We start from the raw sequence: 14,838 nt of genomic DNA, 5'->3' as shown, positions 1-14,838 counted from the left end.
TTTGTTTCAATGGCACTATCTTCTTGATCTGTATTACAACTCCGTGGAACTTTATAGTTTAAGTCTAGTGAATTGATTTGTACAGTTGATATATCATCACTGTATGTAAAAGGCTGTTACCTCCGATCTTATCCAAGGCGTTAAAACCATGACGGAGACCAATGATATCCAAAAATGGTACGGTGCCATCTTCAAATCTGGAAAACACAATAAACGATCAATTATCATCTACTGACTTGTCATCTCTTTCTTATGAAGGACAGATTTTCTTCATTCATAGTTTATACAGGACATGTATTACTTATGAAATATAAAATGCATTTACTCTGCATAATTTCTTCCTGTTAAAGAAATGATATACAAAGTAATATTCCTGGAAAAAAAGCAGAAACAATAAAAAGGCAACTTTTAAACTTCATCTTCGATTAACATTTACTAGACTAAAAACAAAGGTATTAAGTCCAGAATTAAGTTACCTTGAAAATGATGACCCCAACATATATATCTTGTAAATAGAAAAATCTATAAGTATTATCAATGACTTTGTAAGCTGTGAATTCTAGCAATACCTGTCACACTTGAGAATTAACAAGCTAAATTTGAAATCTCCGACTGGTCTTTTGTTTGACTCAGTTTCACATACAAGCCAGAAATAGAAAGCCTGGATTCCAACAACATCATCAATGGCAGTTCTATCTATCCAGTTATTGGACCAGGGATTAAGTTGTCAAACGCATTTATACAGTCATAGTCTTGTCTATTGGCAAACCTTATAGGATTCAGTCTGCACATTTTGAGACAAAACCCTTTAACAGTTATAGTACAAGTTGTTTCAGCTCCTAATCCATCCCGCCTTCCTCATCATCCCAACACATCCTTTCCTCTCCCAGAACTTCTTTAATATTGTTCATTAAACATGGACTATCAGTAAATTAGAAACCTCATTTCAATTTCAAAACATCAATCAATCCTTTCTATCTAGACGCCATGTTCTCTTAGTTCGAAATTACAAGACTAAGGTTGTGTCATTATATTGTGATTAGACAGAAATCTTCCATCAAATGTAGGTAATGAAATTTAATATGTACATTAGTAACATTGCTAAGCATGTATTTGAATCAAGTCTTGAAAAAATATCTAATTGCATAAATCATAAACATATTTTGAGTGAGTTTTTATATGTTAAGCATTTTTCTTCTTTCTCTGAAAAAATGAATCTGTTAGAAAAAAAAAATCCATTTGGCATAATACATTTAATCAACTACACTAAAAGAAAGTGATCTGATTCCAGTCAGAAGATTTTCCAATCAGTGGTGCACAGGAACTGAACCAGAAACAGAGGAAATTTTCTGCCCAGGAGGAGAGAAATGGTGGTATAGATTTTATCGATTGTGACCAAGCCGACCACTGATCCTCGCACACCCATCTAGCTCCTGATAAGTAATTGCTTAGTAATTACGATGGGCTTTATATACTTGCAGCACTACATTTTTTCTCCTTATTACTGCAATGATGAAAAAAGTTCCCAAGCATTGTAGTGATCTGGATTAAGTCCTATTGATTTCTATGTAGCATGCAAGCTTTTATGTGATCCAGTAAATGCCGATTGTGTACTGCAAGACAAATAATTTGTCAAAGACTATGGGTAATTTACTAATTACTGATTTGTTTGTAGGAATGGATCTAACATTAAAGAGGACACGATATCAGGATACTTAAATGACAGCAAAACATTTACCACTAAAAAAAAAATCAAAAAGGGTTAAGAGCCAACGCCGTGCTTTTAGTAAAAATTAGATGGGTTCTGAGGTCCCCTTGCTTGGATACCTCCAGGTATGCAGGGCGATTGCAAAATAGTAGGAACTAAGAATTAAGAAGCAATCGCAACAAGCTAAGGGTTCCGAGATGATAATTTATTATATTGTCTACCGGTTTCGCCCGCAACATATGGGCTCGTTCAGGACAACATTCTCTGTAAAATTTATCCCTAAAGTACTAAAATTACTAATATAATAAATTATCATCTCGGAACCCTTAGCTTGTTGCGATTGCTTAATTCTTAAAAAAAAAAAATTCAAGCTAACACAAAAAATATTGTTTCTTGTCTAGAATTTTGTCTTTGGAGATTAACTTTTTTATAACATGACCAAAAGAGTATCAATAAAACTTTCACAGTCATGAAACAAACAAAAAATGTGACACATGAATTTCATTTCCCTGAACAATAAACGGACATCAAAGTTGTATGTTTCATGATACTGACACCACAACTAACAAACACTTTTATCTCAGGTGAAGATAGCCAATTTATAAATCGGCTATTTCTCTAGAGAAAATGTGATAAATCTCATTTCTACGATAACTATGTACCACAAGTGACCTCTATCACCTTGGAAAAAAAACAAATTAAATCGAAATTGTGTTTTGTTGAAGAAAAAATCCCAGAAGGAAAGAAAAAAAATCATGTGGGTAGGTATATAATTATGTTTGGTCAAAAGTTAATCTTCTATTCTCCAATATTTATTGATTTTGTACATGGCAAAGACCTTTCAGTGACCTTTCTGTGAACTTTTTCTTCGGGGATCACTCCTGAGTCCATGGACCCCTCAGGAAGTTTGCATTGTTCTAACATTTAATCAATATCGCCAGTTTAAGCCGGGACCTGTGCGGGGAGACAAGTTGGAAGATTCAGTGATAGTTTCTAATACTTTTGTGATCATTATTCATTCAATTTATCTACATCTAAGTGAAGGTTTTCACAGATTACAATCTGAATGTATGGAACAATGAGGGTGTTCATTGCTTATGGATTCAATATATATTAAATAAGTAGCTGATAATTAAATTTGTGATGAACCAATAGGGGTCTTGTCCTTCATTAACAACACATCTGATAGGTAGATATTAATGTAGATCCCTTATCAAAATTGAAAACTAATATAGTTTCACACAATGGTGTGTTTCTATGAAAATTTGGATCACAGGTTGTCAAGTACTGTCATGATTGTTTCAAAAGGCAAAACACATTACCAAAAATGTAATGGAAACCATGCAGTGGACTTCCAGCATGATGTTCAGTGAGGTAGCCATAAGTACTATAAGGGGATTCCTCCTGAAAATGACCCTGACCTCTGATGAGAAAACAATACAACTCAGACCTTTAATTCAGATAACAGGAAAGTCCAGTGTTCTACTCATGACCAAGTTACTCCATTTCTTCTTTGGACAAAAAACTAATTTACTAAGTCAACTTCCTCAGCTCACAGTCTTTGTGCAGGAGGAATCAACAGTTAAACCCAGACCACACTGTATACTGATTAACTGTGGAGGGCTGACACTAACAGCAGGGAAGTGCAGGAGCTTCCCAAATTGTGTACCTGCCTAGCTTACATAGATATTAATAAAAATGTCACATAGATCTGTTCAAGAATGGAACACCATCCATACTGTCCTGAAAGTGTTAGAGCAGTGCTTTACTGATGGTATCATCATGTGAAGTCTGCTTTATGTAATTTGGTGTTTCTCAGCTATATTGTAAAACTTATAATACAATATATTTCATCAGATTAACAGTTTTCAGATTGTTATGTGATGAAAACTACATGTAAAATATTATATGAAAAGATGTGTGTTATTCTAAATGATGGTGAAGACACACACAGCCTACAATACTCTAAATTATGATAATGACAGTCTGTGTTGTACTCAACAAGATGGTGAAGACACACACAGTCTACAATACTCTAAATTATGATAATGACAGTCTGTGTTATACTCAACAAGATGGTGAAGACACACACAGTCTGTGTTATACTCAACAAGATGGTGAAGACACACACAGTCTGTGTTGTACTCAACAAGAAGGTGAAGACACACACAGTCTGTGTTATACTCAACAAGATGGTGAAGACACACACAGTCTGTGTTGTACTCAACAAGATGGTGAAGACACACACAGTCTGTGTTGTACTCAACAAGATGGTGAAGACACACACAGTCTGTGTTGTACTCAACAAGATGGTGAAGACACACACAGTCTGTGTTATACTCAACAAGATGGTGAAGACACACACAGTCTGTGTTATACTCAACAAGATGGTGAAGAAACACACAGTCTGTGTTATACTCAACAAGATGGTGAAGAAACACACAGTCTGTGTTATACTCAACAAGATGGTGAAGAAACACACAGTCTGTGTTATACTCAACAAGATGGTGAAGAAACACACAGTCTGTGTTATACTCAACAAGATGGTGAAGACACACACAGTCTGTGTTATACTCAACAAGATGGTGAAGACACACACAGTCTACAATACTCTATTATGATAATGACAGTCTGTGTTATACTCAACAAGATGGTGTCTGTGTTATACTCAACAAGATGGTGAAGACACACACAGTCTGTGTTATACTCAACAAGATGGTGAAGACACACACAGTCTACAATACTCTAAATTATGATAATGACAGTCTGTGTTATACTCAACAAGATGGTGAAGACACACACAGTCTACAATACTCTAAATTATGATAATGACAGTCTGTGTTATACTCAACAAGATGGTGAAGACACACACAGTCTGTGTTATACTCAACAAGATGGTGAAGACACACACAGTCTGTGTTATACTCAACAAGATGGTGAAGACACACACAGTCTACAATACTCTAAATTATGATAATGATACTCAACAAGATGGTGAAGACACACACAGTCTGTGTTATACTCAACAAGATGGTGAAGACACACACAGTCTGTGTTATACTCAACAAGATGGTGAAGACACACACAGTCTACAATACTCTAAATTATGATAATGACAGTCTGTGTTATACTCAACAAGATGGTGAAGACACACACAGTCTGTGTTATACTCAACAAGATGGTGAAGACACACACAGTCTACAATACTCTAAATTATGATAATGACAGTCTGTGTTATACTCAACAAGATGGTGAAGACACACACAGTCTGTGTTGTACTCAACAAGATGGTGAAGACATCCACAGCCTCTCTGATACTCTAAATAATAACGATGCTCACACATCTTGTGTGATACTCTAAATTATGGTGAAGATAAAAACACTTCAATATTGTGATGGTAAAGACAAATTCAGTCTGTGTGTGGTACTCTATACAAGGTAAAAACACCCCAATATTGTGATAGTAAAGACAGTCTGTGTGGTACTCTATACAAGGTAAAAACACCCCAATATTGTGATAGTAAAGACAGTCTGTGTGTGGTACTCTATACAAGGTAAAAACACCCCAATATTGTGATAGTAAAGACAGTCTGTGTGTGGTACTCTATACAAGGTAAAAACACCCCAATATTGTGATAGTAAAGACAGTCTGTGTGGTACTCTATACAAGGTAAAAACACCCCAATATTGTGATAGTAAAGACAGTCTGTGTGTGGTACTCTATACAAGGTAAAAACACTCCAATATTGTGATGATAAAGACAGTCTGTGTGGTACTCTATACAAGGTAAAAACACCCCAATATTGTGATGATAAAGACAGTCTGTGTGGTACTCTATACAAGGTAAAAACACCCCAATATTGTGATGATAAAGACAGTCTGTGTGGTACTCTATACAAGGTAACAACACCCCAATATTGTGATAGTAAAGACAGTCTGTGTGTGGTACTCTATACAAGGTAAAAACACCCCAATATTGTGATAGTAAAGACAGTCTGTGTGTGGTACTCTATACAAGGTAAAAACACCCCAATATTGTGATAGTAAAGACAGTCTGTGTGGTACTCTATACAAGGTCTATAGTAAAGACTGTGTGTGTGTGTGTGTATACAAGGTAAAAACACCCCAATATTGTGATGATAAAGACAGTCTGTGTGGTACTCTATACAAGGTAAAAACACCCCAATATTGTGATGATAAAGACAGTCTGTATGGTACTCTATACAAGGTAAAAACACAATATTGTGATGATAAAGACAGTCTGTGTGTGGTACCAAGGTAAAAACACCCCAATATTGTGATAGTGTGTGTGTGTGTGTGTGTGTGTGTGTGTGTGTGTGTGTGTGTGTGTGTGTGTGTGTGTGTGTGTGTGTGTGTGTGTGTGTGTGTGTGTGTGTGTGTGTGTGTGTGTGTGTGTGTGTGTGTGTGTGTGTGTGTGTGTGTGTGTGTGTGTGTGTGTGTGTGTGTGTGTGTGTGTGTGTGTGTGTGTGTGTGTGTGTGTGTGTGTGTGTGTGTGTGTGTGTGTGTGTGTGTGTGTGTGAGACAAATGTGTGTGTGGTACTCTATACAAGGTAAAAACACCCCAATATTGTAATAGTAAAGACAGTCTGTGTGGTACTCTATACAAGGTAAAAACACCCCAATATTGTAATAGTAAAGACAAATTCTGCCTGTGTGGTATTCTAAAGGAGGGTAAAAACACCCCAATATTATGAGGTACTCACTGGTTCAGAGACATCCAAAGCTTGGCTTAGTAAGATAAACAAAAATGTATGTGTGTTACACTGAAAGTATGTCGAAGGAATGCTTTGTTCTCTTGGGAAACATTGGATGTTGGTTCTTACGTTTAAAACATCATCATTTGTGTAACAGGAGATGCCAAGTGCTTGTGAATTATCAGACAAAGTTCCTTGGAGGGACATTCTTGATTCAAGCACACACATAAAATGGCTGCCAATTATCTCCCTTAGCAAACACTGACATGAAATATCTGCTTTCTTGGCCCCCCCTGTTTTTTTCACTAATAGCAGGATAATGATTTCTCTTACGCAAGCAAAATTGTCTTCATTTATGTTGGCACAAACACAAAATACAACTGAAGCCCAGGCAATGCCACTTGTGTTCCTAACCTCTGACTCCATTATCATTAGTTATGATAAAAGCCTACAGGAATTAGCGGACATACAGATATGGTTAATAAAGTCCCATCTCTGTGAAAGAGTGGATGCTATTACCTGAACGAAAACTGTATGTTCTGTTCCCTCGTGCTCAATACTTCACTTTAAGTTAGAAGAATCAAAATATTCATCTTCAATATGTTCATCTTGAAGAAAAAACTTTTTAACACAATGAAATTTTACAAAGGGACAAATGTACAGTTGGACTTCTTCAATTGGATTACTGTGTAATCTGACCAGTATCATGTTGGCACTATTGATACTTTTTAACCATTAATAAACCAATCACTGGTAATAAGCCCAGCCATGTCAATTGCAATTCAATGAAATCATACAAATCATTCCATTTTCAAGTGATAATCACACATCCTGGCTTTATTGCAGGATAAACATGGTGCCTGCTACTTTTTTCCTAGACTTCAGTTGTACAACTCTCATAGGTAGCATTTATTTGGGAATGAAATGTGTAAAGAAAACAAAACTGGATAATGGAGATTGGAATATTTCACATTTAAATGTTTATGCTAACCTTGACCTACTATGGTATCTAAAATATGTATATGGCAGACAGTGCATAAGAAATGTTTGTGACATTGTGTTATCAAGATAATTGTAGCATTACAAGGGAGTCAAGGTCAAAGCAACTGTAGTATTACAAGAGAGTAAAGGTCAAGGTAGCAGTACACAGTTTCTCGGTGTGGCCATGGGTGATTTTTTTGCTCATTAGATTACCCCATTATAAAGGTTTTAATTACAAATGAAAAAAAAAATCCTTGCTAAAATTGGTCCTGTCATGTTAAAGTGGACAATGTGGGGTTTCATTTTTTTCAGGATAATATTTTAGCTTTGTGTTGGAGATTACTATTTGGGCAGTCTCGAATCTGTGTCTATGCACCAAAAACTAGCTTTACAGGAAGTGAAATTTTCATAGTGTTTACATGTGGTCATGTTATGAAGAATTTCCGAGTTGGAATTTGCTGAAATGTAAGTACTTTGTTACCATGACAGTGTTGTTGATTGTAAGATAGGTGATTAGAATTAAATTTCTCCTAGAAAGTTGTAGTGTTGGATTGGAATTAGCAGTATTTTTGCATTCAGTAGGTAACCATGACAATCAAATGTCAGAAATCAGAGGAATTTTTTTTTTTACACAAATTTCATCTCTCTACTGTTAATGTAATTGTTATACAGTTTATAAATATATATACATGTAATGATGTATTTTTCATAACCAATCTGCTATACCTGTATATCTCAAACATGACAAATAATTTCAGGAAAAATGCAAATTAACTGTTTACTGCTACCAAAAATAACTGAGGTATTACAAGAGAGTATAGGTCAAAACAATTGTGGTATTACAAGAGAGTACAGGTCAAAACAACTGTAGTATTACAAGAGAGTACAGGTCAAAACAATTGTGGTATTACAAGAGAGTAAAGGTCAAAATAACTGTGGTATTACAAGAGAGTACAGGTCAAAACAATTGTGGTATTACAAGAGAGTACAGGTCAAAACAACTGTGGTATTACAAGAGAGTACAGGTCAAAACAACTTTGGTATTACAAGAGAGTAAAGGTCAAGACAATTGTGGTATTACAAGAGAGTACAGGTCAAAACAACTTTGGTATTACAAGAGAGTACAGGTCAAAATAACTGTGGTATTACAAGAGAGTCTAGGTCAAAATAACTGCTTTTACAAGAGTCAAGGTTAAAATAACTGGTATTATGAGAATGTCAAGGTCATTATACCTGTATAGCTGGTAATCTTTATAGGTAAAAAATTGTAACTTGCAATATCAGAGTGTCGAAGTCAAAATAACTATTAAAGTGTTACAATGGAGCTAGGTAAGAATAAATGTAGTTTTAGGAAGGAACCAAGATCAAAGGTATGGCTACATTGTACACCAGATATAATTGTGAAGGATTGCATATCTTTTTTAATAGTTACCTCCCATTAATTATAATTCTAGACTTTCTCATTTCTATTTCTTGTTAAAGTGAAGAGGATATTTGAATTTCTTATTTTGTTTAATTTAATGCAATAAAGATGGAACCTAACACATATAAAAAAAAAGTGTTCCATTAATGGTTGTGCAAAAAATCTCATTATCCTTCACAGAAAAGATTGGAAAGAATTCTAAACAATTTTATTGCTTTAATGGATTCTAAAATATATACTAAGAGTAAGTGGTGTTTCAGTTACCATCTAACGTCTATGACCATGAAGTCCGTTCTCTCTCAGCCTGACAAAGACTCTTCCACGTCTCAACCAAACCAAATAATTTTATTTCCATCTTCATGTAAGAGGAGAAACTTGTCAGGTGGTCTCCCACATTTCAAAGAGATTTATACGAGAATGAGGTTCCTCAATTTGTGAGTAGGTTTTATAGGATGCAATGCAAATGTAAAATTTATGATATTGTAGATTTTTTCTGTAAGGGAGACTCGTTTATAGTCTTAACTAGGACTAAAACTTGCGAATTTCTTTTCTCTAATACTGTAGTTCTATAGACCTTTAATATGATTTTCTATCCATTTTTCAGCGACAACTATAAGTGTTCACACTTGCTTATATGAATACAAAAATAGTACATAAATATATCGTATGATTATACAAAAATAGTCAAGGAAACCTGTTTGTAGTGAGTATATCAATGTGATTTCCAGGAGATTTAAAGGGACATCACAGTTAAAATGTTATTCTCTTTATTGATTGTGTGTGTTTCTTACACTTCAAGTTACACGTCTATAAGCTATCTTGATATTCACAGTTTGTGACAGTATATCAAGAGAGGCAGATCATTTGTATACATGAACACATGTGATATCGGAGAGAAATGTACTGATACAGTAAGAAATCACCTGTTTTTCAGCACACAAAATTTGTAGAGAAAACATTATATACTAACACAAATTTCATTCAGATTACGAAAAAAGTGACATAAACAGGCATTGTTTATATCTAGTTGTATAGCTACAACGCAAAGCTTTAATTTTGTCAGTCAATCCAGCAGAATGTGTACACTATCCAATTCTTATCTGATAAGATCCCTTCTGCCATGGTAAGCTTCCCCGCCTAAAGTCTGAGGTTTTCCTCTGGCCATTTGACCATATCCTTCATTCTGTGGTTGACAAGGTAACATTTTTCAACTGCGACCAATTTAATTGGGAAGCCATTCTTGTTTACTGATATGGTGTGGTGTGTGATATCATACATGATGAGAATTTTATTTTTATAATTTTTAACATTTTTGTGAACATATTTCAGCGAAAACCATCCATTACCGTTCTTAAAGTGATACACTTGATAAATATATACGCAGTAATAACAAAAACATCAGGAAAAAAAAAGGTTTTATTGTGATGTTCCTTTAATAAGTAAAATAAGTCAATAAAAAATCTGACATGTAGCAAAGATTAAAGACAAACTTTGAGATTTAAGAGTCTGAAACAAGTTCTTAAGTATTACCATAGTGACGGTTCACAAGGAAAGAAATTCCCTGACATGAAGTCTTGATTTTTGGACATGTATTGCTGGTTTTATAATGTAAAAAGTTTCCTTACATGTGTACAAGCTTTTTGATAATTATTCTATACACATACGAGTACAACAGTTCTACAAGAATAAGTTAACAAGTCTAGCTGTTGCAGTTCAAAGACCTTCGGAATTCCGACAACTTCTTTTCTGTAGTACAGCTATTCTGTCGGTGCTAATTACGTATATGTAAGTATTTTCCGTATCTACAGCTGACGTGTGAGATTCTCTCCCATCACATGTATACTCTTCATACACACTTCACAATGAAGATGTCAAAATGGCAAGAAACCTTCCAAAACATAAGATTCATGTGCAACCAATTTTGATCAGAAATCAGGGATGAGGATTTTAAGTCTAAGTCAGTATACCTTAAGATCATGACAGAGCAATGTTAAATCATTAATTAACACAGTAGTTTCACACAGAAAATCCTAAATCTCACAAATACAAACCACCTACTCCTAAATGAATTGGCAAAAGGTGGATGGCTAATTGGAACTGTTGCTTTGTCATAACAGATGTGCGATAAGCTAAGCCACGGAAGAACACAAACAAAATTCTTAGTCTTTGTGGAGACAACATATATTATAAAGAAGACATGCTTGAAGCAGAATAGGAGCTACCTCCCAGAAACAGACAAAACAAATTACACATTATATACACTATGGCTGCACGTTAATCCAAGAGGACATAACTCTTGCTTTCTGTCCAATTTCATCACATTATGCAGACTCACCGGAAGTACAGTCATCTTGATGAAAAACTTAACTTCATTTATGTAGCAGAAGCTTTAAGTATATATACATATCTATAGGAATATTTGATATTGTCGATACATATTGTATGGTCTTGCAGGCTAACAGCTAGGAGTTTTTGAAAAAAAAAATAGAAATAAGAGATGTTCATTTCTATTATCTTCAATTATCCTACCTTCCTTTGAAACATAAACTCAGGCATCTTCAAGAGATAAAATTTTCAATCTGATTTCTTTATCAATTCAATATTCTAACCACTGAGATCATGCAGTCCAATATCTTGTACTTCCATCTTGGTTTGATAAATTTTGCTTTTACCAAATTCTTTTCCTTTAAACATATCAAACCAATCTAACATCTAACCATTGATTAATGCTATAAAGATTAATGATAGATATAGGACCTTTTGCCCATGAAATAATGAAGTCTTCAAGATATATTTCCCTTATTTAGATATTGATATCTATTTGTAGTTGAAATATTTAGATTAAAAGAGAGATTAAAAAACTGTTTGTGGCGACATCCATTGTAAGTTACATGTATGTATATCAAACATTGAGCAACAACAATTCAAAGTTAAAAACAAGAGAGCCTGCGTTGCTGATCTAGTATTCAATGGTTTTCACAAATACATTAACATTTCACATCATTGACATTCAAGCCTCGGTTAATGAGAAGAAGTCATTTGGAGGTTTTAACAGAGTTGATCTCTGGGACCTTGACTGTGGGTCATAGTCATGAACTTTGTTGGGCTTCGTTCCACAAACCTTTCAGTCACATAACATAATTCTACACATCTTGGTTTGTCAGAAGAAGTTGTTTGAAGACTTCTATGAATTTGACCCTTACAACCTTAATTATGTGTTTACTGGTAGGTCATTTCCAAAACTTTGCTGAGTTTTATCCAAGGAACCTATCAGCCAAATATAATTCTTGGTGTTTTCATTATGGGAAGAAATCATTTAAAGGGAATGCAAGCTCTCTTGTCCTGCTCAGGAGAGCTAAAGTTTGTATACCAATACGCTTTAATAAAATAATGCCTTTCCAGAGAATAAAAAGCAGTTAGATATTATTTGCTGCAATATACTGCCTTCCACTCCACCAAGATCTAATATGTTGTGTGGTTGTTGAAACCAAATCTCAGAACCAGCACATGGCATGGGAGTGTGAAGAATGTATCATACAGATATTCCAGTTGACGAGTAAATTATATGCATGTACATACCACTGTCGTTTTGGAATAGCGACAGGAATTTCGTATGTATGAGAACGGAGAGAGAACCAATGTTCTTCACATACCCTTTAAACCTCTTATACAGGCCTGTACAAAACTTTTCTTATCTATTTAATGGTCTTGGTGAAATATTTTCCGCTGAAACTGTAATTAATGTTTAATCAAGAGACAAAATCATTATGTTTTTGATTTTATCAGTAATTTTTTTCTTTTGTTAATTAAAAGCAGGGAAAATATTAGATTTTAAGAAGGAACTACTCATTGCTATGTCCAGGATGCCATCCTCACTTCTGACAGGAAGAATGGTATTGGCTAATATTACAGGACAATGATATAATGGTGCTATACGTTTCCAGATTAAGACATTACAAACTTGGCAAAGCTCAGAACCAGCACTTGGCACTGAAGCATCGAGAATATATCATAAAGGTAATCCAGCTGACGAGTTTATTATATGCACTGTCGTCTTATAACAGGCAAGAATTTTCATGTCAATGAGAATCATATGAGAGTTGTACCTTGAGATAAAAAGCTCTGAGAGAAGATACAAGTTTCTGTCAGGTTTCTGCACATCTTTTATTGACTTAATGGTGCTGATTGAAATATTTTGATGGCTTACCAGCTAGTTTGATCAAAAGCATGTAGGTAGGATTTTAACATTTATGCGAACAAACTTAACTTTTAATAGTTCCTCACTGTTAATAACTGTAGGACAAACTTCAAACTATTCTAAGCATTATGGTTTTTTAAATGAAGATTTTTAATACTTCCATCACATCAGACTCTTGTGCCCATGAATGCCAGTTAAGAAAGCTCATGTACTGTAAACACCTACATAATGTGCATGGATTTTATTTTAGAAATTAACGGTCCAAAGAGGTATGCATGCACATTACATAGCTATTGGTTTTTTTTTTTTTTTTTTTGAGAAAACCCTTACAAACATTTGATGCTAAACTTTAAATAAAAGTATTTGCTCCAGATTTGCATAATATAAATCGATAAGGATAAATAACATATATAACAACTACTAAATAAATTAATATATGACATTATGGTAATTTTCAACAGAAAAGATCTGTTTTCTATGATTTATATCAGCTTGAGATATTGCAGATCTTGTCCTCTGCTACAAATGCTTTAGCCTTCCACTGCCTGAAAATAAAAATCCCGAACAAGAGCATGAGCGTACACAGAGCGATTTTGATACACAATCGCTTCTCGACTAAGTTCTTGATGACATGGATGCAGAGGATCCTGAGAAAGGCCACAAAACACATTCATGACAATTTAAAAATGCCTGACCCCAAGTTTGAAGTGAAGTGGAAGATGACCAAAGGAATCAGTATAAACGTTATTCTTCTGTGTTGCTTTCTGAGAATTTTTATAATTTCTAAAATATACTGACAAAATCAATTATTACAATTAATTATGTTTTGTATTATTTTAATGTGTTGAAAATTTTGATTTGTTGAAGACGTCGAAAAAAACAACTTTGCAGTTCATTGAATTTGTCTCAAGAGCCACTCAATTCATCAACTCGTGAAATAGACAAAAACGAGATTAAATGCTTAATTGGAGACTTTCTGAATCGGTATCATCCAAAATCAGGACAAAGTGTTTAGAAACACGACAGCAACTAAAGACAGTGGCCTGTTTTGAACATTGAAAAATATATCGATTACAATATAATTACATTTTGAAACACAAGTTCGACTGTTAAGAAATTAACAAGTTTCATTTGATTCTCCTTCACAGTGAATATCGCAATGAGGAAGCCATGAGCACATGTCTATTATCATGTGTGTAGGCAGATGTTATTGTTGACATATTAGTATGCGAAGTGTTGACCAAGACTTATCCGACATATTAGTATGCGAAGTGTTGACCAAGACTTATCCGACATATTAGTATGCGAAGTGTTGACCAAGACTTATCCGACATATTAGTATGCGAAGTGTTGACCAAGACTTATCCGACATATTAGTATGCGAAGTGTTGACCAAGACTTATCCGACATATCAGTATGCGAAGTGTTGACCAAGACTTATCCGACATATTAGTATGCGAAGTGTTGACCAAGACTTATCATCAACTTACAGATTTAATTAATCATTCATTAAAAAAGGTCTTATTGGTGTTTACGGAGCATATATACAAGTCTTACCAATAACTTGTTCATCACGATAAATATGGGTGGACGTGACACAATTATCTTGACAAAATGTGTAGTGAAATGCCGTTTTTCTTTTGACAATACACATATGCCTGACTACATGTACCTTCTGTGCTCTGTATATTGATTGCTTGCATATACAGAGTTAGGGCCTAAATTTATGTCAGCTGGTGTTTGCACAGTGTGACAGCGAGACATGAAAGAAAACATGACGTACAGAAATCCTAATTACCTGGTCTGGTCATTA

At 34.6% G+C, this 14,838-nt stretch overlaps 1 protein-coding gene across 1 annotated transcript in view; it reads right to left on the bottom strand.

The window, feature by feature from the left end:
• The window catches only part of LOC132559554 (molybdenum cofactor sulfurase-like), a gene marked incomplete at its 3' end in the record, with an annotated part of 41,284 nt that overhangs the window by 5,901 nt on the left and 20,545 nt on the right, over positions 1-14,838 (bottom strand). The window contains exon 5 of the mRNA XM_060224181.1: positions 121-197. Within this exon, the coding sequence (XP_060080164.1) occupies positions 121-197 (77 nt within the window). The remainder of the gene's footprint in view (positions 1-120; positions 198-14,838) is intronic.

The sequence above is a fragment of the Ylistrum balloti genome, unplaced genomic scaffold (assembly GCF_031769215.1).
Source record: "Ylistrum balloti isolate Yb309-2 unplaced genomic scaffold, AGI_CSIRO_Ybal_v1 Utg370932, whole genome shotgun sequence".
Classification (NCBI taxonomy): domain Eukaryota; kingdom Metazoa; phylum Mollusca; class Bivalvia; order Pectinida; family Pectinidae; genus Ylistrum; species Ylistrum balloti.
Note: the sequence above shows the minus strand (reverse complement) of the source record. Positions and strands in the feature narration are given on the sequence as shown.